General features: G+C 39.6%; 1 protein-coding gene across 4 annotated transcripts in view; it reads left to right on the top strand.

Annotated features, from left to right (window-relative positions):
* The window catches only part of grik2 (glutamate receptor, ionotropic, kainate 2), a 260,242-nt gene that overhangs the window by 73,261 nt on the left and 159,353 nt on the right, over positions 1 to 27,628 (top strand). For all 4 annotated transcript variants that reach the window (XM_027286830.1, XM_027286828.1, XM_027286829.1 and 1 more), the window contains 3 exons: positions 3,759 to 3,926; positions 6,776 to 7,033; positions 25,048 to 25,229. In XM_027286830.1, coding sequence (XP_027142631.1) covers positions 3,759 to 3,926; positions 6,776 to 7,033; positions 25,048 to 25,229 — 608 coding nt within the window. The remainder of the gene's footprint in view (positions 1 to 3,758; positions 3,927 to 6,775; positions 7,034 to 25,047; positions 25,230 to 27,628) is intronic.

Here is a 27,628-nt window from a genome sequence, read left to right as displayed (position 1 = left end):
AACAAAAACACACCACACAAACCCCCCCCCCCCTCCTGGCCGCAAGTCCATTTTGGGCTGCTGGGCAAATGTTGCAAAGGCTACAAAATAACAAATACATACATACAAAAAAACACCGGAGGCCGAGTGGCCGAGATGGACCGGCCCATCTGGCATTTGCCCGTAGCACAGACTGCCAGTCCGAGCCTGCACTGGGGTGTTGTGGGCACTCCTGTGGTTGAAGGCATGCTGAGGTTGGCCTGATAAACAGCGCCTGGCCTGTTTTTGTCTGCCACGATTAAAAAGGAAGCGACTTCTTGTCAGGAAAACGGTATTGATCAGGGGTATCAGCGGGATTTTGGCCCGTACACGCAGTGTTAATGATGTCCTCATAGTTTAATATTGCTGCAACGAGATTGTGAGCGGACTGACTCATTGTCACTCACTTTTAGCTATAGCATCCACACGTTACACAAAATGCTGTGAAGTCTGACGTCAGTCAAGTTTCATTCAATATATTCAGTTTCATCATATATTCAAGTTATTCAATATATTCAGACTTCAATCAATATATTCAAGGTTTCATTCAATATATTCAGACTTCAATCAATATATTCAAGTTTCATTCATATATTCAGACTTCTCAATATATTCAAGGTTCACTCCATATATTCAAAGTTTTCATTCCATATATTCAGACTTCATTCAATATATTCAAGGTTTTACTCCATATATTAAAGTTTCATTCCATATATCAATGTTTCATTCAATATATTCAAGTTCATTCCATATATTCAGACTTCATTCAATTATTGTTTAATTTAATATATTCAGACTTCATTCAATATATTCACGTTTCATTCAATATATTCAAAGGTTTAATTTCCTGAACGGCATGCCATAATATATATATATATATATATATATATATATATATCTATATATATTAATTACTGTTAAGATTCAAGGGTTTTATGATTTCACGAATGGAATGTATGCTTTTAAAATTAAATAAGAAAACATTGTGAATGTTTCCTGATTTAAATAGATTCAATAGAGAAACATTTGTGAACGAGGCCTAATTGATTGAAAGAGGTTGAAGCAGTCGGGAGTAGAATAATTTAGGATTTAAAAACAAATCCAAATCCTAACCTCAGACTCACTCTCATTAAGATGAGAACAAGTAAAACATTGTCACGTTGGAGGATTTTCTTTCTCTTTTCTTCTTCATCTCATTTAAAACTATTTCATTTCCATATCCCTGTGACCGTGCACACAAGTGAGCAACTTTATCATGAGGCTCCATGTGCATTCATATTCAAACGCACCCATTTAAACAGTCTCCTCTCCAACATTGATTCACCTTTCTGCAGTGATTCATCTCCACATTTACAGACCCGATTCCTTTCAATGGAACTGTCGAGATTCTCAGTAGGAAAACGGCGCTTCTCGTGTGTGAACGGACCCATTCCAAACGCTCAGCTTTCCAATTATAGTACATCCCGCTTAACTGATGCTTATTAATTTCTTCAAACTCATTATGGCATGCAAAATAGGGTTCCCCCCTGAGATGAATACTAATGAAAGAAGAAACTTCTCGACAGTGCTGCTGCTGTCAGAGGTCTTTCTGTTTAGATGTTTGTTTTAAGCTCTGGCTCGCAGACAAAAGATATACCCCTGGAAAAAGAGCATTTCTAGAGTCCAATAGTGAAATCACTGTAAGGGAGCATTGATCAGTATCTGTGGTAATCGCTTGTGACAGGAGGGACCTGTAGTACTTGTGGAGTGGTGTGTATGGATTACGTCTAGACCTGAAGAGGGTCCTACAGTAGAGTGCTTGTAGTTGGAGTAAATAAAGCTCCCCCTGACTGACACTGAGCCAGCAGGGCCAGGCCATAGGGCTAACCCAAACAAAACACTTCAATCTCTCACCGTTGCTCTCCACTGCTCCCCAAGGGCTTGATTGATTGATTCAGCGGCCAATCAGAGTACATTGATCTCAGAACCCGACCCCCCCCACCCCCAACTCCCCAGGCCTCCGCTCTGTCCATTCATCTGCCGGCTGTCAGAAGTACTCACTGGAGGGCTGTAGCTGTGGAGAGCCGCACTTTTAAACACACTTCTACAGCTTTCTGAAGAAAAAACACTTCTCCCTGGATCCAGCTGCTTTAGCTATCACGAGGCTCATGGGTCATTCATATACAGTGCCATGGTATTAAAAGCTTGATTAGTTACGGTCTTAAGCATATGTGCTTTTTATCTTTTTATATTTCCTGGACAGACAGACGGACTGGCAATTGGAGTACTTCCAAGGCTCTGATGGACTCTTAGTTGAATAATCAGCACAAAGTGAGCAACTGGATTGGAAAATAACAGCATTTTCTAATAAAAAGTCAAAGATACAAATGTATTTACATGAAAAAGAACATAATGAGAGCAGTCTAGTACAACTCCAAAGCATTTTGGTAATAGTCAGCTGATTGCTGGGTGAAATCTGCACCTCTTCTTCTTAGAGCCATAACCCAGTCAGCTTCGAGTACACAGATGTCATACATACTGCTAAAATTACATCCATAAATCTACTCAGAAATTCAATAGAAAATAGATGCTCCTTATCATTAGCATCTGGATTTAGACGCTGCCATGAGCTCATCATTTATGATATTCTTAAGTATCAAAATCAGTTGTTTACTGTCTGCCAATCATTTAGACAAAATATTTCAACTGAATAAATGTTGTTTCATCAACAAGGTTCTTATACACAACTCTGGAAATGATGTATGCATATTATAAAATTTCAGAATTACGTAATGGTGTTTGAATGAAACACATTGTAACGCACTGGAGTTACAGGCAGATGGTTGGGGTAAACGACAGGCCAACAGGTTTATGTCCAGACTGTGTTCTCTGGCTGGGTTTAAACAATAAAAGCACTTTGTTATGGTATTTAGTAAAATATTAAAAATATTAAATAATGCTGTTGTTCACTTGTCCATGTGTAATCTTCATAAGCAGAGATTCCATAAATGACTGTAGATTATGTAGGTAAGGGGCCGAGATTTTGGCATTGGAAGTTCGGGTATCCATCTGTAGTAGCAGTACTGACCAATCATGTCTGAGTGTGCTTTAGTTACATATAGGTAGATAGTCAATGTGAAAAGGGGAAAAAAACAACCTTGGCCAGAAACACAATTTGAATTCATATACAGATATCTGTTAATGGAGACCAACCAAAATGTGTCTTCCTTGCCATTCTTGAATATTCAGTTGCTAATTGGACTTAAAACAAAGGCCTGAATATACCTTATCCATGTATTCGCTGACTACACCAGAAGCTCTGATACCCTGGCAGTTAACCCGAGAGGATTAAATCATCATTAGACAATAGCCAATGAGTTTCTGAGACTGATCCATGACTGTTTGATCCTGAGGCTCCCGATGAATCTCGCTCTCATTTTCAATCATGTAGCAACTAATTTTGAGGGGATCCGTTTCTTTTCTTGACTTCAGTAATAGTCGAGCGTGTGTGGATATGTGTGAAGTGTTTTCCTTTCCTTTTCTGTCAAACTGATTATAAAAGGTTTTCAGGTGTAATTCAATTTTCTTCTGAATACGCCTGTTTACTCTGATTGAGATGCAAATTCTTCCAATTCTAATTGTTAGTGTAATAGATGACTCTATGTAATCATGACTACTGGCTATTTTCAAAGCGTCTTTCCAATTATAACAATTCATCTCTAGGAAATCACTAATAACAGTCTTCTCTCTTTGTTTGACAGGGGGGATATTCGAGTCCATTGAAAGCGGCCCATCAGGTGCTGAGGAACTAGCCTTTAAATTTGCTTTAAACACAATCAACAGGAACAGAACCCTACTGCCAAACACCACGCTCACCTACGACATCCAAAGGATAAACATCTATGACAGCTTCGAAGCCTCCAGGAAAGGTATTCATGTGTTTGTGACTGCAAGATCTGCCTGCGGCGCTTGGCATGCTCTTCGCTGCTGTTTGTGTGTGCAAATATATGTGTGAGCGAAATGTGTGTGTATGCACATATGCTATGCCATAACTGCTTTGCATTGTAAATGTATTCCCCCGTTCGAGGCTTGCGAGCTGCAGTGGCTTAGATTGTGACAATTATAATCAGGCAAGTAAGAAATGGCTGAGCACTTCAAATGTAAACAGAGTGAATTGATTGGTTCCAGGTAATGACTCAGCGGCAGTAATTCAAAGACCTGTTTGGCCCCCAGAGACAGCCAATAAAGTACTATAATCTATCAGTTTTGTGTGTGCATCAGGCTGACATTTCAAGTCTCTTATCAATTACGGGCCATTATATCCTGTCTCAGTGATTTAGCCAACTCCTTTATATCAAATAAGGTGATTAGAGTGCAGAATTCAGCAAATACAAAGATGTGCAGTTGTTTGTATGTGTTCTGAATACAATTTCATGAAAGCAAGCTCAAATTGATCTCAGTCACACCTTTAGCTTCAGATTCAGCTTTGCATTGTGGAAATGTAAAGGACACAATGCTGTGTAATCATTATCAGCAGAAAGATTTACATTTTGGTACACTATATGGCCAAAAGTGTTTGGGCCTTCCCAAAGCCTAAACGTACCCATGCTGAGGGATTTGCTCCAACTCAACTTCAAATGTCATAATATTGCATTACATATTTATCCTGTCTGATCTTTTTAGTCTGTACTATTTTGAATTTTGCTGTTTATCTTTGCCAGTACACTCTTGAAATAGAAATATTAGCCTCCACAAGGCTTCTCTGAGGGTGGTGTCATTCTATACTGTTCTGACTGTCAACAAATCCCATAAAAAACAACTCAAACTGTCTTTTCTGTCTGAGTACTTCCTTAGCGTGCATTCAGACAGGCTCAGGGATTGCGGAAACAGGGTTGTCCACGGGTGGGGGTGAGGGGAGCTGAGGTGGGTTGCCTTGGGCGCTGTCTATACCTGCTGAATGTAACCGCTGTGAAACAATCAGGAAATAACTTTATATTTCTGATTAACAGCTTTATCGAGGCCCACACTTGCTCACTGTTATTGTTACTGTATGTCTCTCTACCAAAGCTCTCTCTCTCTCTCTCTCTCCCTCTCTCTCTCTCTCTGTCTCTCTCTCTCTCTCTCTCTAATCATCGAACACAAATCAAATTAAACTTCTTTGTGTCATTATATTTTGTGGAGTAAATTGTGAGTCAGACTCAGATTTAGAAGCTGGTACATGAAATAAACAAAGATGATCAGAGTTTAGTCCATGAATCCACCTGGATAGTCTCTGATTCAGAGACATTTCAGGCTGTCTGTGGAGGTTTGACCCATCTGAGTGGCTGATTGGCGGCCGGAGAGTGACGTGGGGCTCCAGTTTCCCAAAACTTCCTCAACTTATCTTCCGGTGCGTTTTTTTGCGGCAACCCCTGTGTTGCGGACTGCTGGTGCAGAAATGCAAGACCCCCACTGAAATGAGTTGAAAAACCTCAATTTTTAATGCTGCGCCTGATCCTGTCTGAACCCCCGCTTACCCTGCCACTCACTCAGCATGAGTTTAAAAAAAAAATCCTGCACCAGGTGGACAGTATAGTTTTTAGCATTTTTTGTTGGTTTCAGTGGCATATTATTCCACATTTAGTGCTGTCACAGGATGAATAAAATGTTTTGTTAGGTCTTTTTGTTTTAATTACCTATTATGATCATACCAGCTACTAACAGGCCATCACTTACACCATACCACACACACAATTCAACTCAACTAAGAGTCTGAGAGGTCTGACACTTCAAACTAGGATGCTACCTACCTTTGAAACACAGGCCCACTGACCAGCTACTGTATTTGACTACTTAGGAGTGAGAATGGTCTGAATTAAACCACAACGAAAGGGCACAGACGGTCAGTCCAGTCCTCTTGTTCTGCAGCTTGTCGTGCACTACTCTTGGCTCATTTGAGTTGATTTAGGTAAACAAATAGATGCGGACAGAAATGAAACCACAGTCTTCATTCATTGTCCTTATAATGCTTTCAATAAAAGGGTTCTCTGCTATTAGCAGCCCACCGTTCTCTTCTTTTGGTCTCCTTTCATGTGACTGTCAGAGTGGCTCATATACCCGCCTTCTTGACAACTGCCAACCAGTCAAAAGAACAAATGTCAATCTGTGGCCATGACAGTATTCTGGGCAGGAGGACAGTGCATGTGGGGTTGAGTCAAACTGATGACCATCCTTCTCACTTGATATATAACCCCAACAGTTTTCTTTGGAAATTTATGGTCTCAATCTCTAGTTCCAATTCCTCTCTTCCACACAGCACTGTATTCATTTTGTAAATTATGGTCCCATTTAAAGTAAAAGAGACCATAAAGCCCTAACCCTAGCTGCAAGAAACCAAGCAGGTACCAAATACCAAACTTGAGCCCTCAGACTGGCACAACACATACCAATGAGTGTAGCTTTAAAATATAAAAACAGTGGAGCTTTATGGCACAGATGAAAATGTATCAGGCTATGGATACAAACACAGCAGGCCTAGGTGTAAGTTAGATTCAATGTTGGTTTGACTCTGCACATTGGATTTGATGACAATAAGATAAAATATAGAACATCATCAGACACATACTTATATACTTTTATATACTAAGCAATGCTAGTGACATACAGTATGATTATTGGTTCCATGCAGACATAAATTACAGAAACCTTGTTCACATCAGTCAATTTCCTGTGCAGCTTTGTAGGAGGCCATTGGACTACTGGTCAACATGAACATAATGCAAATGTTTCTCTTCATCAGCTTGTGACCAGCTTTCTCTGGGGGTAGCGGCCATCTTTGGTCCCTCTCACAGTTCCTCTGCCAACGCAGTCCAGTCCATCTGCAATGCCCTGGGGGTGCCACACATCCAGACCAAGTGGAAGCACCAGGTATCGGACAACAGAGACGTTTTCTACGTTAGCCTCTATCCAGACTTCTCCTCCCTGAGCAGGGCCATCCTGGATCTGGTCCACTTCTTCAAGTGGAAGACGGTCACTGTGGTTTATGATGACAGCACTGGTAAGTACTTTTAAAAATTCTTCTTTTGTTTTTGTGTTTGAGCTTACACACACTGAGGTACATCCTACACAATTGATTTATTTACTTTACTGAACTTGAAAATGTGAAATTCTATTCCTATATTCTGAATCTGACCAAACACACTGTGTCACAAATGTAGACAAAAGCAAATGAAGAGAATGTTTTCACCTGGTCATATGATGCATTCTTTGCATGTAGAAACAAAACATAGAGACAAGAACAAGACCTCTTGCTTTTATTTATTTATTTTCTTAATAATAAAATAATGACTTTCTCTTAAAAAGATGCAAAGTTTCAGTTTTATTGACAAAAAAAGAAAGAAAACTACGGTAGACCACACAAAAAGTCTGTCTTGATATTTATTATGATCTTAACTTACTTTGCTAAGTAAAATTGTTTTAGCCAATGTCAAATAACAATGACGTTCATAATAATGCAAATTACTAAAAAAAAAAAATAGCACCAGAATATTGATCAACTGTCTCTCATGTGATTCACTCCATACACACACATAAAATAAAATGTACTATCCTTGATTATTATTTCTGACTTTCACTGCCTTTAATAAACCAGGTTGCATGTAACAGCTATACATTAATGCTCACAATGACATTGACCAGACATAGTGTTTACTATGTTCACCATCTTAGCAATTTGTATGCTAACATTTGCTAAGCAATGCTAAACTTATGTAGCTAAAGTTGATGGGAATATTTGGATTTGCAGGTTTAAAAACTAAAGTAAAGGACAAATACTCAACTAATACTGAAGTGATGTGTATGTAAGATAATGGCAAAAAAAAGAAGCAAATAAATAAATATGTGATATTTGTCATGGCAATCCAATATCAACCTCAAAGTGGCGCTAGAGGAACAGTTGAGGGATCAGTGGGATTCACATAGCCTACATGTTTGCGCAAAACGCTCTTTAGTCTGGACCAAAGTGGTGGACCGTCAAACTGACAGACTGACATTTCCATCCTTCGAGCCATGCCTCTAGCATGGTTAAAAATAGGCTCATTTGAAGGCAAAGTGCCTAACTGAGAGTCTTTTCCACACATTTCTGACCCCTTTTTTTATGTCATACAGCAAAAAAAAACTGTAACCTAAGATGAATGATTTGCAGCACTACTATTTGTTTGCTGCATTTCCTATACAGACACGCACATCCATTATTATGAAATCGGTGAGACCTGTATGTTTCCACCATATGCTTGTGTTTGTTTAGTATTTTCTATTTTCTAAAACTGAAAAATTGATTCAGTATTAAATAATAAAATGTATATATAACTGAAACCAATGTGGAAAAGTGTGATAACTGAGCAGCTTTACTATTTGTCAGGGACCCATAATACAGTTTGTGAGAGTGCAGGAGACATGCCTTCCTTGTTACTCAGGGAAGCAGCCCTTGTTCAAACCTTGCTATTATTTCAGTCCAGGTCACCAGGCGACAAATAAGCCAGCAGGCTGGGTACATGTACCATATGCCAGGGGTCAGGGTGTGCCAGCCTGAAGACAGGCTGCCAGGCTTCCCACAGCACCATCCAACAGACTCGCTGGGACTCGTTTGGCCTGGATCACAGTACTGCAGTGTGCGTGTTTGCTGTGTTTAGCATTCAGGCCAGCTCAACTCTGCTTTCTGGAGTCATATGCTAATTGCATGTGCTAGATTACAAACAAGTCAAATTGTCCGGACAGTCTTCAAATAGCAATGCAAAATATTGCAGTTCATGAACTCATTTTCCTCACACACGTTATTTCTGTTAAGGCGTCATCGGGGTCTGGTGAGCAGCATATAGCATGAACCACATCTCCAGGCTAACACACATTATTATCATAGTTTAGTGGCTTTATTTTGTTTAGTTCACTTTTAAGTGTTTTTCTAATTGAGTGAAATGTTTTTTTCTTCAAAAATGTTAAACTTTTAGAGTTTTACTGGTGTATCAGTAAGATTTAAGAATAGGTCTTGTGATGACAATTAAAGCAACATTTGTAACTTTTCTACCATAAAATAATAGATTTTATTTAGATCATGTTGATGCTAATCTGACCTAACTTGTAATCAGGTGAATGTTGTCTTTGTGCTCCGGTTACGATCTCCCGTGAGAAATATGTAATGTGTTACCTGTGAAAGTGGATCATATTTTATGGAGAAAATGTTTTCTGCTTTTCCCTCTGATGTCCTCCGGCTGCTCCGCCTCAACTCTCTGTGATTTACAGAGTTTATGATGGACAGTGAAGTAAACTGCTGCCAACCGTAGCTGCTGTTATGTTAGCTCAGTTTGTTAGCCGTGCTGCCTGGACTGTGAGCTCAGAGCACCGAGGGAGTTGTCCCACAAATTAAACGTCTTGGCTGTCTGTGACTCAGGAATGAACTTTCCCACAAACACACATTCTTTGAAAGCTAAACAAAGCGGTGAACATTTACATTTAAAATATTTGAAGGGTTAGCCAAATACAGAGACTCCTTCTGCCTCTTGAGTCCTCCACTCAAGCTGGGTGGAGCTCTGCTGGAATTACATGAAGTCACTAAACTATTTGAACCATTAAATATGATAATGGTGTAACCGTCATACCCAGGTTCACCCAAACAGGTGCAAAGCTAACAGGAGAGAGTAGATCTAGTACAGTGTGCACACAGTGAAAACAGCTTTTAGCAAACAGGCCTTTGACGTGTCACAGTAGACAAAGCGTTGGTGTATATAATCAAATGAATAAACTACATTAAGTTGCTTTAGTTCCATAGTCCTTGTGTTTTTCATGCTGTCTCACTGTCACATTGTCATTGAACAGAAAAAAGCTATGATTAATGCTATTTGCTGAGATACAGAAGAACATACAGACTTTCCTGGTGAAAGCAATTGTCTAGAAAAAGGTCAGATTTAACAATACTTTTGTTCTAAATGCCAAGTGTTGCTGGCATTTCCACCTTTAACATTGACCTCTAGCCAGGAGGTCAAATTGTGCCAGAAGCCAAACTCAAAGAAAATAGTAGAAACCAAAGAAACCAACAAAATGTGTCATCGGTGTAAAACTGTGGATTTGTAATAATTACCCAGTAACCATCAATTCCTCCAAAGATATAATAATTTGAGATCTGTTGCATGAGCATAAAGACTATGACGGTCCTTCAATTATTCAATATCTTGAGAAAGTGTGTGTGTGTGTGTGTGTGTGTGTTATGGGCAGTGTCTTTGCCCTGCAGGCCTTGTCGGCAGCTTTAGGAAGGAATTGATTGTCGCTGATCCCACCACCTCCCTTAATTAAGTTGTAAAGTGGACATAGCTGGTTCACTATGGGGTTAATAGTGGCTTGATTTTCTGTCTTGGTGATGGGAAATGAGATCCTGGCTCGACCCGCAAACAGCTTCACCTTCTCATTGTTGCCATTTACACAGGTGACCTGATAGTGAGGACAGATAGCGTTGATTGTGGACACCGAGGGCAAACAGAAATCAGATCTGATTGGAGTCCTTGTAGAGGTTCAGGCAGGGTTCTGTTTTGAATTTGAATCTTTTCTTTCTTACTTCGGTATGTGAAGCACATTGGCTGATGTACTGAAGTCAGCGCAGCAGAACATTTATATTATCATATAATTCTCATGGGTCCCCCCCGTGTCTGCTTTTTGGGAATGGGATATAAAAGGGGTAGGAAACAACCTCTCTCTTTGTGCTGCTTCTCCACCAAGCGGAGAGCAAACAAGCAAATCAATAACCATAATGGGACTCCTCTAACGGCTCAACTTTATAATGGCAAAACTGAGATGGCAGCAGCATGTGTTATAGCTCTCCCAGCCAGCCATAACATCCATACAACTACCTGGAACACCGCTGCCGCCACCACTGCTGCTGCTGCTGCAAAGTTTGATTAGGCCATAAGGGAGAGCAGGCAACTATACAATAAAACACGGGCTCGGAAAAGCGCTGCTTCTTTCTACTGTTCACAGTATGGAGTCCATACTCACCTCCATCTGTCAGTAACCAAACACAGTCTTTAGTCACAGCAGCCATGGCTGGTGTACAGGTTAGATAATGCTTCAGTTTACCATAAAAATGCTGATATTGGTAAGAAAATCAGTGTAATCTAGACAACTCATCATTCATATCAATTTAATAAATCTTTATTGTCCCTGAAGGGTAATTCTAGTGCACGGTGTCACGATCAGCTGGAGCCTATCCCAGCTGACTTTGGCTAACAGGCGGGTACACCCTGGACAAGTCGGCAGTTCATCACAGGGAGACACAACCATTCACACTCACATTCACACCTATGGCTAATTTAGAGTCACCAATTAACCTGCATGTCTTTGGAGTAACTGGAGAGAACCCTGGGGAGGAAAACATAGTTCCACCACTTTACCACCGTGCCACCCAAATGCAATAAAAAATAAATAAATACACGTAATCAAAAATAAGAAAGAAAAAACATACCATACATACAGCAGCACTAAAAAAGACAGTGTTATAATTGCAGCAATTGGTCAATGAATTGATTCAATAGACTCAATAGACTTTTTGGATATTTGCTCTTTGTTCTGGCGTTTTTATTAAAATATCTATCTGTCATCAACATAAGCTTTCAGAAGAGGGGTTAGTGTTGACTCAATAGAAAATTACTATTTTAATAATTCATTATGCTAAATATTCTCTTTAAAGGAGACATATGGAAAAAAAAATCACTTTTTCAGCTTTTATACTAATATTTTTTAATTCAGGGTGCGTACAAACACCCCCAATGTTGCACTGCTGCAGCCACACTGTCTCTTGTGGCTTGTCTTTAAAACAAGCTGTTTAGATTTTGAGCCCCTAGTGACATCACTAACAGGCTTATGAACATATTCCAGAACCAGAACCACCCTACACTTTATAAAAGAGCAAAGCTCAGGTGAGGTTCCGACATTTTCTTCACTATGGTGAAGCTCAGAGCTAAGCATGGCAGTTGCTCCACTGATGACTTTCTATAGGCCCCAGCCTCAGAGGACCTGAAACAGGAGTGGATTAAGTTTATTTTTGATGGCCAAGTCCCAGCTACAGTCAGCTTTGTGTATCTTTTGTCTGATTACCACAAGCTAACGCTAACTAGCCTATTTAGTGTCTCGTAGCAGCTTTAGTTGCTCTGTGATGTACACTAACGTGACGGCAGTAGTTGTTCTTCCTTTTCAGGGTCTGACTCTGGTTCGAACAGTTGCAGGTTGCAATGGTACATGTTCTCCAGCAGCCAGACATGTTTCATAAGCATGTCTTATGCTGTAATATTTGTTGAAGCTGTGATTGATTATTGATGCATATGAGTCGGTCTCTATTCCGCCCAACTCATGCTGGTGGTCAGACTTTATCCAAACAGCGGCCTCGCATACCAAAGAGAGAGAGTTTTCTCTGATATGATTTAGTGCTGTCTCTCGGTGACCCTGTGTATCCTAAAGATAGAAAACTCCAAAACAATGGCTGATAAGATGGGACTCACAGTCAACGTTCCACTTCACCCCAAAAGATGAGGTTGAGGACAGAGGACATTCTTTTTAACTGCATGTTGAAACAGGAAGTGATGACACAAAGTTGGAAACTAATTTCTCTAATATGTCATTGTACTGTATGTTGTCAGCTGAACTAATGCCACAAAACCGAGCTAAAATTACGCAGACATATGTGTCCACATACTTTTGTCTGTGTTTTGAAGTGTTCTAAAATTTAAATCATTTTCATCTTCTCGGGAGCATGAGTTCAGTACATTCATTTTTTGGTATTTCTGGTATCCTGGTTGTTGTGCTCGTGGAAAGTTCATGGATCAACAAGACCTTTAGGAATCCTCCTCTGGAGACTCTGAATATCTGCAGTATATTTCAGAAGATAAAATGTTGGGTGGACCTTTGACTCTGCTGCTAGCTGTGCAGAAACATCAGGCTCAATATCAGCCTTGTCAACCCTGTTCTGTTAATAACCTGGTTTCTATGGCAGCAGCATCCTGAGGCCGTGCCTGAGGTGGCAGAGGAAAGAAAAGAAATGTTGTATTACCCCCGGCAAATCACATCTCTATTCACTGTGACTCAACTCAAAGTCATTTTAATTTTCCGGTACTATTTTATTCGTCTCTTTTTGTCAGCCTTGGGAACTCTCTTTTGAAGCTCTCAGAGCAAAATAAAATAATTTAAATGTACATGAAATACATTTTTTTTTTTTGCTGCATGCTTTCCCCAATTAAATGATAACTTACATCCAGAATCCATGTCCTGCTGAATGTGGTGGGGGCTATGGTGCTTGAAGAAAGGTCAGCCTCACAGCATGTTCACTACAAGTAATATGGATGACTGCATGGAGTAATTCCAAAGTGATCATTTGAGAGAGGCACGAATATGATTAAGAGCCATGTCTGACAAGCTGAGTTGGTATTTAGAGGGCCCACCCTCCTGTCTGATCTTTGTTAAACCCTGGTGGGACATTAATGGGAATTAAAGGTCTAAAAACTTTAACAGAGACAATCTTAAGAGTAGTAGTGGCAAGGATAGTTGTAGAAAATGAACTTAGACTTTGTCCAGTATAGCACATATTCATTTTATGCAGCCCCCCCCCCCCCTAACTAAATTAACAAAAAAAAAACAGGAGTTAGCAATTATATATATTTATTTGATCAACCAAGACCAACCACCATAAACTAAGTCTGGGTCCAGTGATCGGCTGAATGGCATTCATGTGCTTATAGGGCACCACCAGAACAACTACAAACCACCACTGGAACATATGCCCGAGACTAATTCAGCCCATGCAGGAGTATTCAAATTACTACTGATAGAAGAAGAAGAAAAAGAAGAAGAAGAAGAAGAAGAAGAAGAAGAAGACGATGGAGGAGGCAAGCATATACCAGACAAGAAATTAAATCAACTGCTCCAGGAACTTCTTTTTGTCAACCGAAGTAAATGAATCCACATACAGAACATAGAAACTATAGATACCAATAATTCATGTTCATCACATGCTGAGCAGATTTAGCAACTTAGACTCCGACATAATGGCAAATAAAGATCCAGTGAATACACAGTGAGCGGTCGCCATCTAACACCAAACTGTCCTGGCATGTGAACTGACGGCTCCACAACGCCAGGATACACATATATATGTCATATATATATGTCATATATATACAGATATATTTGTCACTACCTCCCAAAATCATCTAAAATGTTCTTCTCATCATAATTTTCTTTACAAAGTTTTGAGTCACATTAGTTCTTTTTTGCTTTTACCAGGTAAGACTCATAATTCACACCTGATAATAATAATTAATAATAATTCAGAATGTAAACACAAATGTGATGATTTGATTCATTTTAATTAACAGCATCTTAACACGGCTCAAAGGAACAGCAAAGCAGCACAAACAGCGTTTCTGTTAAAATAGGGTAGAGTTGTAGGTATGATGTGACAATGTTGCTGTTATAAAGTAATTAGTGCTCAGTGCATGGGCCATCACATTAAAAGCAACAGCATCAACAGTCAATTAATAAGGTGACGCTTCAGAAAATAAAACTGAATGTACTTGTTATGAAAAATAGGAATAAATGCCTGCCTCTGTTAAATATTTGAGAATTTACGATGTTCTGTGTCTACAGCATATATAGCCATGTGAGTGCGCCTGTTCTTGCTAAAATGAGTATATGTATTCCACTAGTGAGAGTCCTCTCAGTGTACTTCAGAGCAAGTCCCAGGACCCCTCCAGTAATCTGTTTCAATTTGATATGTGTGTGTGTGTCTCCACACCAGCAGTCCCAGTCCCATCATACGCTCGACTACCACTCAAAAGCTGTTTAGAGAAGGGCTCACTGACTCTTCACAATTCACCATGCTAATCCCACTTTTGCTGTGCTGGAATGCTAATGGCAGCTGCAATGTTTTCCGTGGTCTGATCCCAAATTATTGTCTTATGTTTTTGCTATTTTGAGTGAGTGCAAAATTGGACAGCTTATTTTCTTTTCCAATTAGAAATGCGTTTGGTCACTAAGAAAATCAATGACATTTGTACCAGTATGAAACAAAAGGGCATCGAGTAATTTAGAACTAAAAATCATCGACTGCTTTCTGGCACAAACATGGACAATTAAATCTCTACAGACAGGATGAAGCAAGCTAATTACAGAAGAGGAAATCTTGAGAGGCCAGCGAGGCTTTGAGAGAATATTAACACCTGGGAACTAAAAGTGAAGATTCCACAGTCAAAAAAGGAAATGAAAAATAAAACATGCTAGCTAATACCATACTAAGTACTGCAAAATAGCAGGTACTTAAATTTAAAATATTTTCCACTCTCTTCTATTTTTTCTTCTCCATTGCACTTTTTATTTTGTTTGTTTTAAGCTTCAAATCAATGCAAGATTTACTACAAACATTTATATTTCAACCAACCTGTACTGAACACTGAATCTGTTCATGGTGGCTTTAAAACACCTCACAGCAGTCCTCTAGAAGAGTTGTCACACTTTGACCAATTGTCTCTTTTGTTATTTGTCCATTAAGGTGCACTTTAAAGTCCATATTTACATGAAATATTGAAATTACTGTTAATGGTAATGTTAATATTGACCTATGACACCTTCATAAGCATGCATTTTGTATCAAATTTTGTGTTTAACATTTTGTCTGTCACAATTCTTCAACATAACTATTCACATCAAAAATAATTTTAGTTTTAAACATGTCATGTTTATCCTGAAACTGAAAACTAATTCAAGATTTTGAGATGCAGGAATTTGAAGTAACAGAAATCCATCGATTTGTGCTGTGACTAAGGTGATTTTCACATATACAGCGATGATGCAGGAGCATCACAATGTCTGATAAAAAGACTTCTGAGATAGAGATAACTAACCAAAATGTCATATGTTCAAATTTAGATTTCCTTTTTCCACCTTCACATGAAATGTTGAAAATATCTCCAGGAGTATAGAGTAATACATGTGTGATTATCATTTTGTTCTCTTCAGTTGGATGAAATGTGTCATATGGCATACATGATGAGTGCACATTTATTTGTGTAGCACAGGCTGCTAATGTATCTTACTGTAAAATAAGCTGTATTCATGCTCACACGGTAAATGTCTGGGAAGGTTGTCAGTGATTTAATGTACTTGCAAGAGATCTTAAATAATTATTTGGTAGATGCAATTATGACTTAATAACTTCAGTATTTTAAGCCGTGACATCACTGCTTTGTATCACTACATATTTATTATTGAACAACAAGATACTGTTCATCACAAGAGAGAAATCAAGAAATAATGAATTATAACTCTTAATAAACAAACAGATGTAATGCCATGAGACATTTAAGTATATATTTTGTGAATGCGTGTGACACTACGCTGAAGAATATTGTTTGTTGCTGCCATTGTTGGTTTTGTGGAGCCGGCTACAGCATCACAAAGAAGCTTCACTGTCCTCTGTTATCAGCTGAGAAAAATGGATCTGCAGTTTTGGCTCTCTTAAGTCTTTTATTTGAACTGAGGATTACATATTTTTCTGTGGGTTGAGAAAAATTCAGGACACTCAGGTTCATGAAGCCCTTTAAATCCTGTTGTATAATATGAGCTCTTACTTAAAGGCTTATTCCCCCCGAGAGGAGCTCTGACTGGAGAATATTGTCCTCATATCTGTCTTCATTTCTTTTCACTGCATTTTGCTGTTGATGTTGACGGTGCACTAATGAAACCACATCTGTATGAAGTGATGACAAGGTGTGACGACAACGCACAACCACGCCAGATGCCACGTTAAAGTGGATTAATGAGTGTGGGCTGTCTGTCAGCCTCACACACTCATGAAGATACTGGAAGTGTTCAGTTTGGTACAGCATGCTGCAAGGAGAGTGGAAGTAACTACACACACCTCTTCACTTGGCACCTGTTTTTTCTGCTGATGATTGCACCATAAAAATAATATTGTCAAATAATGCAAACGTTTTTAATTATTTTTAAAACATTATTATGATGATGAAGTCTATACACTTTTTTCCCCCAATGAATATTTTCCATCATGATGCCACATTCCATCAAAACAAACTAAGCAGAGTCAGTGATGTGATTTGCTGTTTCTCTGGCCTAAACGAGTGAAACAACCAATCACAGAGCTGGCTCTGTCCTGTTTGTTTTGAGCCCAGCAGTGTGGCTCATTGGGTGTGCCAGGCTCACGGGGCATACCTGTGGCACAATTTATTACATCATCATACACAGTGTTCATTTGGTTATGCTGATTTTACTGTCAGAGTTGATTTTTAAAGTGTCTATATGGGTTAATTTCACACTTTTTGGACTTAAACTTTCACACTTATTAACACCAATGAGTAGCTTTTCTCAACACTTTTATGTAGTGTCGGACTCTCAGAGGATCATGTATAAACTACACGTGTTCGACCTCTAACATTAAAATAATAATAATAATAATGAGGCCTGCTTAAACAAAGGTGGGCATTACTTTAACGTTCGTTTTGACATTTGCAACATAAAAACTTTGAAGTTGCTTTACAAAGAGTAATAGCACAGGACGGTGTCTCATACTGTAGAAGGCTGGATGTTGCCACATTTACTCAAGCAATGACATGAGTTCTGTTTAAATCACAAGTCCTATGCCTCAGGACCTGCCATGGAATACATGTGACACTGCACTTCTGAGGGGTTATTAACTGTGCATGTGACTTCACTCATGGTGCAAAATATATTGTTTCATAACAACATCTGTAGTCATTTGGATCACAATTTACTTAAACTTTGTCCTTAACACAGTGTCTCATGGCATGCTGGGAAATCTTCTTCTGCTGACCAGTGTGTGTGCACAGTGGGGGCGGGCTGACGTGAACACTACAAGTGTAAAAAGAAGTATCAGAGTTCAGAGTAAGAACTCCAGAGTTAATATTTATACAGTCACACTTACAGGTTTGATTTAGTGACACTTTGTTATTACACTCCATTTTGACACCAACTACTTTTAAAGATAGAGTCAAATATAATGGATGTGACTCTATGGGAGTGTTATTAACTCTACTCTTGCTCAAATTAAACCACAAACTGAACTCTTCTGAATTTGCTGGGTACATTACTGACAGGCCTGTTGGTTGAACTTGTGACAAACTTTGCCTATCATGACGTGCTATAGAAGAAAGTTCATGGGATAATATTTGTCATGACACTGATCCATACAAAAAAACATCTCCCTCTAAACATCACTGTAGTACCACATACAAAATAAAATAATTAAACATGTAGTCTGTTTTTTCCACATTGTGTGACGTGAACATGATCCTGTTGATAACAAAACACTTCATGTTTCTGTGAGCGCTGCTTTTAAATATAACCGTGACAGTTTCCATCAGTGTCATCATCACAGCTACACATCCACCTGTATCATAATTATAAAGCACAAGACACTTTGGCCAGACTCATTAAAAAGGAGCCTTTGCTCCGAGTTGGTCCTGAAGGGCTTTTATTGACAAAGAGACAAGTTGTAATTGATCTACGACTTTTCATTGAACTGTTTGCAGTCTATCAGTCTCCAACATGCCTGTTGATCTGCAGAAAAGACTGCCGAATAATTCATCACAACGAGCATAGAGCTTTCTGTTTTCAAAAATGTTCAAACCGTCTGATGTCGGTTGCACAAAATGTAACCATCTGCTGTGTGTAATTGTGTAACAGTGTGCAACAGAATAAATACCTGTGACCTTCAAATGGTTGTAAGGAGTCACCAGAGCGTTCAACAAAAAGTAACACAACACAAACACAGACGTTTGAATAAAGAACAGTACTGTGAAATAAAACTGACCCGCAGTCAGTTATTATAAAGAGAAGCAGGATGTTACTGTTTCATGATGATGATCCGAGTCATTTTGATTCATATGATTATTTATATCATGTTTGATTGATAATTTATGCATTTATTATTGCTAATTTTTTGTCTAATCTTCTTCAAAGACTGATTGATGCACTAACCTGTCAGTAAATGTATCACGTCATAATTCTGACCTATGAAGACAAAAGGCACCCCATGGCGTCGGGCGGCACATTGCGGGAGCATCGCGTATTTGGTGGTCCGTCCTGCACGCGACTTCAAATCCTACTGGGAGTGTTTCAGAAGCGAGCGCTTAGCCCGCCAGACTTTGTTTACTTGCTCAGATTTGGCCATTTTCCTGGTGTATGTTCTTCTAAACATGCTTCTACATGTGTAAATATGTTACATAGTTAATTAGTTTTGCTTTTGTCTGTCTTTATGACTGGCAGTTTGCACGTGGTATTTTATTTTGAAAATCCACTGGATTCTCTTTGCTTTTTCTGTGCCTGGCTTCTGCCCACTCAAGGTCAAGCTTGCGTCAAGTGCCAAAAATAGAACAGTCACGTATTCAACATGTAGCCGAGCGGCGAGGCGCTTCTGGGACACGTCTGAAACGGACCACGGCAGAGCCGGTGGGGTTTGATACATTGACTGGAATGGCCACGTATTACTCGCGATACGTGAACGGGCCTGGTGGGGTTTGGGCGTTAAATATCTATCTTACAGTTCCACCGGGATGCATGGGCTGAATAAATGTTTGAGAAGCATGAGGGGAAGGAGTGGGTGTTCACTGAGGGCCCACACCACACCTCTCTTTACATGCATTTGATTAGTTTTATGTCTACATTTAGTATCTGAAGGTATTTGCTCTCATTCCCAAATGAATTACTTGAACTCATTTTGTGGCAGAAGAACTTTTTTATACCCACTTAGAACAGATATGTGAAGGGGTGGAGTTAATTACAGGAAAATAGAGTGCTGGTTCAGGGAATGGACTCTTTTCAGCACAAATGATTTAGAGCTGGGAGAACTCTGGTGTAGCTAATAACAAAGACAATTTTTGCTGTTGTGACTGGCCCACATTTACAGCCCGAGGTTTATTTATAGTGAGGGAACAGCAGCATGCGTGTTCTGCCTCCACATTCCTGAACAACTGTTCGAACCTTTGACCGTGGGCCTGCTTTAATCTTTCTACAACGTGTTCCGTGCATTTAATTGAACATAAATAAGCCAACCGATGTGGCGAGGGTCACATTAACCTTGACCCTGGGAGTCTGCAGCTCAGTGACTCATCAGCCATTACTCCCATCATGCAGCGCTGCGGATCGGCCGTCTGGGGGAATCAGTTTAATGTCTGTATGGCCGATGATGATTGAGCAGCCCGGTAAACGGAACTCTTCTTCCTTGTCGCCTGCGATGCGCTCAAAGGGGAGTTGGGGAAAGGAACGCTTGAGGGGCCGTTCCCTCACAAGGATATTTATCACAGGCGGGCCGATCTGTTTTACGCTCAGGAGACTCCCAGACGGCCCCCTAATAAACGCTTAGAGGGGATGAAATATTCATGCAGAGTTAAATATGGATCCTAGCGCAGTCGCCGTGCATTAAACACCGTCAATACTGATCAGCGCTGACACTCCTCTTTTCTCCCGCTCCAAGAATTCCTTGCTGGATTCCCTGTGGGCCAGGCCTGTAGATTTTGGAAAGGTATGAAGGAGGATTCAGCCATGCAGAATTGGGAGAGAGACGTGCTAGGAGTGAGAGCTGCAGAGGCGCTCCGACATGTGTTTATGATGAGCGAGTGCAGCACTCAGATGTGTCTGGCTGCTTTTATCGATGTTAACTAACTAACCGTAAAACAGAGATTGCTGCTCCAGCAGCGGAAGCTGTTTTTCTCCAAAGACAGCTCACGCAACATCAAGCTCTCATAGGAGTCAAATATAACGCGCAAACAGGCACTTTTACTCTCTCACACAGCTGTGAACATGCAAAGTAAGCTCGGTAAGAGTCCGCTGATCATTTCACGTCCCACAAAGTGGCAACCATACTATCTGGGCACATCAAGAATATGTCAGACATGGTGACCACCCCAGTGAAATCATTCGAGGAACTAAACGAATCAGCATGTGTCCATCTGTCCATGTGTCTGTCCATCTGTCATGTATAGTAGATCATGGATCACCAACTAGATTTTGTTAATTATTAGGGAAGAACCTGAGCCAGACCTGAAAATTACAATCTCAAATCTCTTCTGACAATATTTTTTGATTATCTGGATTCATCCACACCTCTGGCCCTTTGAAAGAGAGAGAAACAAGTATCTGATTGGGTAGGCTGATGTATCCATTAATTAAGAACAGGACCATGTGTACCATTGTGGAGTTCTTCTCCAATTCTTTCTGTGTATTTAGGAAATTTAAATGGCACAAGGAGGTTAATATTCTACAATAACACATCAGTCATATTCTACACAATTAAATGTATGTAGGTAAAAAAAGTAATAACTAAATCAAGTCCATCTGCTGATGAAGACTGTTAGATATATTTGAATGCTTTATAAAAGGCGAGTAAGCAAACCTTAATCAATGTAAAATTATACATAATAGTCAACATTCAGACTGTAATGTGGAGATCATATATGCAGCAAAAACAGTTTTTTGTCCAAAATTTCTAAAGAATATCCACCAAAAATATTTCTAGCACATAACAAAGCCAAATTGCTAATATGTTTTCACTAGGGCAAAAAATTAATCAAAATGAATCATACACTTTTTTTCCGGGTTCAGTGTTCAAACATATTCAAACATGTTTCAAATCAAACTGATTTTGGTAGATGGATAAATCAATGAATAACAGACATTATAAACATGTAAGTTCAATATGTTTTGAAAATCATCAGCATCTCAGGACAAAATGGTGGAGGCTGCTTCTCATCTGCCTCCATCATGTTTACAGAGCAGGTGTGGGTGGCGGCACCAGCAGGTACCGCGCAGCCTGATTCTTCTTCTTTTATTTTATGGTGAACAGCAATGAGCGTTAAAGGAGCATTACCACCTACTGTGTTGGAGAGTGGGCTGAAGTTTCCTAATTCCACTAGTGGATGCAGCCGATTCATCTGCGTAATTGTTTTTATCACGTTACTTTTTCTAGAATTAATTAATTGAAATTAACACATTAAATTGACAGCCATAATTTTCACAAATCTGAATAAATAAACAAAGAAATAAGATATCACATGTAAATTAGTGACAACATTTACATTTCAGTAGTGCAAGGTTGCATGGGGTGGGACCAAATGATGTGATTCTGCTGATAGGGCCTCAGATCAGAAAACACCTCTGTGTGTCACTCTAAAGGACAAACAATGTATTTTATCCTTTAGTCTGGAGTATAACTTTAACACAGCATAAATGTCTGTTCCCTTAAAAGTTGTTCTGTTCCATCAAAGAGGAATTCATGAAACCACACAGCCTCTTCTTAAAAGTAGCATCCGTTTTACTGCACATACACTCAGTGCCCTGGTACATAGAGTCCACGCACTGATAAAATTTGGACATGGGGCAGATGTCTGACACTGACACGTGCAGGTGATGAAATTTATGTTGCGCTGACCTTTGTTGACCCTTGTGGCTACACAAATATGAAACGAATAAATCAGTCTGAAGTTTGTATTGAACCCGAGGTACCCGATGTGACAAACAGATCTGAGCTCCACATTAACTGATTTGTGTTTAAGAGGTGAAATCATGCTCAGTGTGTCACATCTGAACAAAAGTCCCACATCAGACTGGTCGTGTTTTATCAGTACTGAATGTACACAGGTACTGACTATCTGACTTTGTGTAAACAGGGTTGTAGACATTTTAAATCTATTGTTCTGCAATTGCCATGGTTACTGGGCCCTCTGTGCTTTGTTGGTGTTACACACAGTAGTGCCTCTCTGGTCAGCTGAGATGTTGTGAATCGCAGCTGAGGAGTCACTTTGTCGTGCGATGGTTAAATGGAACACTGCCAGTGCCTCACAGGTCAACACTCTGGGGATATCATCATCAGTGTGCGACAGAGTATTTGATTTAATAAAAACCAGCGAGCGGCTGCTGAAGCTGGTTTCCCACAGTGCAGTGCACTCATCTGGAAGCAGGAAGTAAACAAATAATGCCACAGGCCAAACAGCTGGGGATGCTGGGCTTGCAGGCAGAGACACAGGAGACCGCTGAGCTGGCTTAGACCGATGAGTGTGTCTGTGAGGACCGATACTGGACTGCTATTTTAAACAACACCTGATCCACTCAGTGTGGATTCACCTGTGATCACTCTGACTTTTTAATTCCAGTCAGAATCACAGGATTTTTTTATCATTTATTTATTAAACTTTCAGTGCCTGGATCTTAAAATGTTAGAATTTCACTGTGAATAAAAAAAATAATACAAAAACACTACATGATATTTTAAGGTTTTTGATATTTTTGGTCAGTTGCAGTTGTTGAAGTGCACCACTAACCAAAAATATTTAAAGAATAAAACAATATTTTATTTTATTACTATTCAGGGTTCTCCTCAGTCATCAGTTTATCAGTCTATGTTCTATGTTCTTTTCAGCATCCACAGAATGTTCTGCTACTACAGTCTAAATCTAGTCTGGTCACCAGCCACAAACTGTCTCCTCTGACAGTTACCATCATATTCTGAGTTTTGAGAGCTGAATAAAATAAATGTGACAGACATCAACTATGATTTAGCATATTTTAGGTATTTAGTGGGTGTTCTTCTGCAGACATGCCGACCAGCCTGCACCCTAATGACTGTATTACACATATTACACCCAGAGTGTTGTCACATATTCCATAGTGTCTATGCCGGTTTGATATTTGGACAGCTGAGAGAAAGTGGGCACCATACAATAAATACAGGAACAAGACTTCCAGACTGAATGACAAGTTATTGACATGTAGTTTGCCTTCAACAATGACCCATATTAATGCTTCCTGTTTCATCATTTGTAATTTCCTTCCAAAAAAAAAAAAAAGATTACAAAATGGATATGAGTATTTGCTGCTGCTGTGAGGTTTAAGGACAAAAAGGCCATCATTCAGTATTTATCTTAATTAGCTGTCATCACAAATCCAGTACCCAATCAAAAAACTAATCAAAAATATAAAAAAAACACACAAAAAGCACATAATGAGGAAGTTATGTAAGTAAACAGGTAGAATTGAGTCATCTAAACAACAGAACGCTGCTGTTTTTCTGGAGGACAGTATCACATTGAGAAAGTTTCCTCCAATCAGACGCACGGACACTGCATTCAAACAGAGGAATTCATCTGGCAAGCCTGCAAATATGTTGAAAAATAATCTCCATTTCAATGGAGCACCTTAAGATCCATTGCAAATAACCTTGTAGCTCTGCTTGTATGTCTGGCATTTACAGTACATCGTCGTCTGCTGCGACGCAGAAATGATTGATCAGCCACTGAGAGGAGAAACACTTATTGAACCTCACAGTGGATCTTATCTGTCAAAATTAAGATGTTTATGATTGGGCTAAAGTCACGGTCAATTTCCCCAACAAGGTTGACTTCACAAATATCCTCTATGCAACAGCGAGTGGCCTGTAGAGGAAGAGAGGATTCAATAGTGAGCAGAGAATCAATGTCATCTATGATGAGTGATGAATGTCAGGGAATGTGCAGTATTGATATGTCTCTTTGTTCTCTTGTGTTTGTAAGAATATTTATGCTCTCGGATCAAGGTCTGCTGATACGCAGGCGACGTGGGCTCAAAGACTGCATTGTGCACAATATCAGAAGGACAGAAAAAAGGACAGAAATATATGCAGAAAGAGAAGAATGACTGTTTGGAATAAAGAATGGTAGAGGGAGGGAGAGGGCAGCAGAGGTTGTTGAAGAGAAATGGATTTCATTAGAAATGAACTGACAACAGAAATATATCCCTGGAGCTTGCTTATCCTCACTCTAATTATAACCACCACTGCCAAATGAATCAGGAGTAGTTGTTACCTCAATTACTGTGGAAAGATACATTTGAAATTTCCTTTTAGGAAATTCATTGCTGTCATGGGAGCAAGACTGCGCCGGCTGCAGTTGTGCAAATTTTTCAAATAGCGATGACTCTTGAGGCAAAAGAGGACATTAAAATGTATTTTCTTTCTTTGTTCATTTTTCCCTGCAGGTCTGATTCGGTTGCAAGAACTTATAAAGGCGCCTTCCCGGTACAACATCCGGTTAAAGATCCGGCAACTGCCCGCAGAGACCAAGGATGCCAAGCCGCTGTTGAAAGAGATGAAGAGAGGGAAGGAGTTTCACATCATCTTTGACTGTGGCCATGAAATGGCTGCTGGGATCCTGAAGCAGGTGTGTGTGTGTGTGTGTGTGTGTGTGTGTGTGTACATATATTTGTATTCTTACATTCTCGTGGAGGTAAATAATTTGAGTCCCTGAGTGGGAAATCCAGCAGGAGACAGTTGTGTGAGTCTGAATACGAGCAGGAGACAGCTCCTTCCTGTTGTCTGCTAAAGCACGCTTCCCTGTGGCGTTGAAACTGTGGCGTACACTCCTGTTAACAATTTCATGACACGTTCTGTACGACACGAGGAACTGTCAGTAGAATTATGTGGAATGTGTTTCAGTCCTTGGGATTCACTTGCTATTGCATATAAGGTGATCTATAAGTCACAGATGAATATGAGTGGAAGATTTGTTGAACTATGATCTTTATTTAACCTTAACCCTTTATAGGGCACTCATTTAAAATACTTAAATAAGAAGAGATTTTTTTTTTTTACTTTTTTAAAAAAAATTTCAGTTTTAAGCTGCAAATCAGTCAAAGAAGTTACTGTATACGGTCACCTGCCCACCTAGGGCAAAAAAAAAAAAAAGACAGACAGACATGTCTTACAGAACTTATGACACTTATTTCAAAATATTATGCATGTGATACAGTGCAAAAAATGTTAGAGTGGGATCCATTAAAAGCCATAGCAACACTACCTGTGACGTATCCTGACATTCACTGATTGGCTGGAGAAAGTCACATGATTCTGGTCCTTCATTGAGAGAGTGACCATATATGGTTCCTCGCCCGATAAAGGGTTAAAAATGGAGAGGACGAATTATCTGATGATACGATTGTTTTCTTTCCTCTCTTGCATGATCCCTCAAAGCTTTCTCAGTTCTGAATGTTGCCAGTTGTGTTTGATGAGGTTCAACAGCAGTCAACAGTGCAGACAGAGATGTAAATAAATGGAGGTCTCAGACTGTAGTCTCTTATCATAAGAATAAGAATAGTTTTTAAACCAATTACATCTAAATTATGACTCCCTCATCTCATAATCCCAAGATAACAAACTGTTTACTTGTGATCATGACTTCATTATCCTTTGTATTAATTATCTTCATTTTCCTGAATAAGAAATGGGTCTTCCTCCTCGTCCACATGATGGAATCCTCTCTGGCAGACTGTGAAACACAGACGCCTTTTATCCTGTCATGATGACACATTCACATTCAGATCACACATTAACAATGTTTGATATCTCAAGATAATAATAATAATAGAGCTAATCTGAGAATGGAAATTGCTATCTTGACATTCTGATCATGAGATGCTGGTTTGATATTTTGCATAACAACATTCATATATATATATATATATACTCCGCCTTAGGCTGCATTGTTGAGTGCAGATCCACTAAGCTGCGCCTCCCACATTCAGTCAGACCAAGCTGCTGAGACAGAAGCTACAAGCAAAGCTAGCTCGTTGCAACATGGTAATGTTAAATATACCTGAAATCTAAGCTCCTCCACCGTCCTTCAGATCTGGCGTTTGGAACTACTTTGGTTTTCGTATTAAGTATGACTGTGATGGCAAGTGCGTCGTGGACAAAAATACAATGGTATGTCGCAAGTGTCACACAATACTGAACTACATCAGTGGAAATACAACAAACATGACAACACATTTACGCTGACATCACCCTGATGCGAAAACAAGTGGAACCAGACAAAAACAAGAAGCACACATGCTACAAACTTTACCCGGGTCATTTAGACAGCCATTAGCACATGATTCAAACAGGGCAAAAGACACTGACCAGCAAAGATAAACATGACACGTCATTTCTAACATCACATGTAATGTTGTTGCTGAGAACATAATCTGTGTCATGCATTCTCCATGATGCAGTTATAACACACCACTAGTTAAAGGAAACTTCAATGTGCATTTGTTGTTTATTACTCCTTTTGTGGCTATGATGCCATTGATATGGCTACAGTAGATGTACTCTGACTGCTCTTTACTGCCCGTGTAAACAAGAAAACATCATTAAGTGACAGGATTTGAACCTGCAGGCAGTGCTTCTACCACAGATGACAGCTGTGTTACCACTACACTACAGGAATACAGTAGCTTCAACACCCTCGCATAGAGTTATAAACTAATATGTTACAGCCATAATGATAACAACCAGAGCACAGCTGTGGGTACAGCCACCATCACAGTGACAGCAACGGTTACCCCCACATTCCACCGTGTCCGTGTGTAGCCAATGTTTCAAACTCCACCCGCCCCCTTGTGGTCCGGTTCAGAAGCGTCCCAGAAGCGTGCGTTCTCTCGGCTCCGCAGGGAATATGTGGCTCCGTCATCAGTGTTTAGTTTGGCTCTGTGCTACTGAAACATGCTGGTTCATTATGGAAGAGTTCAAAGGCATCATTCTTAGGTGACACAAACATAATGTTTCTTATTTTCAGGT

Source organism: Larimichthys crocea, chromosome XIII (assembly GCF_000972845.2).
Source record: "Larimichthys crocea isolate SSNF chromosome XIII, L_crocea_2.0, whole genome shotgun sequence".
In the NCBI taxonomy this organism is placed as follows: Eukaryota; Metazoa; Chordata; class Actinopteri; family Sciaenidae; genus Larimichthys; species Larimichthys crocea.
This window is presented reverse-complemented; position numbering and strand designations above follow the sequence as displayed.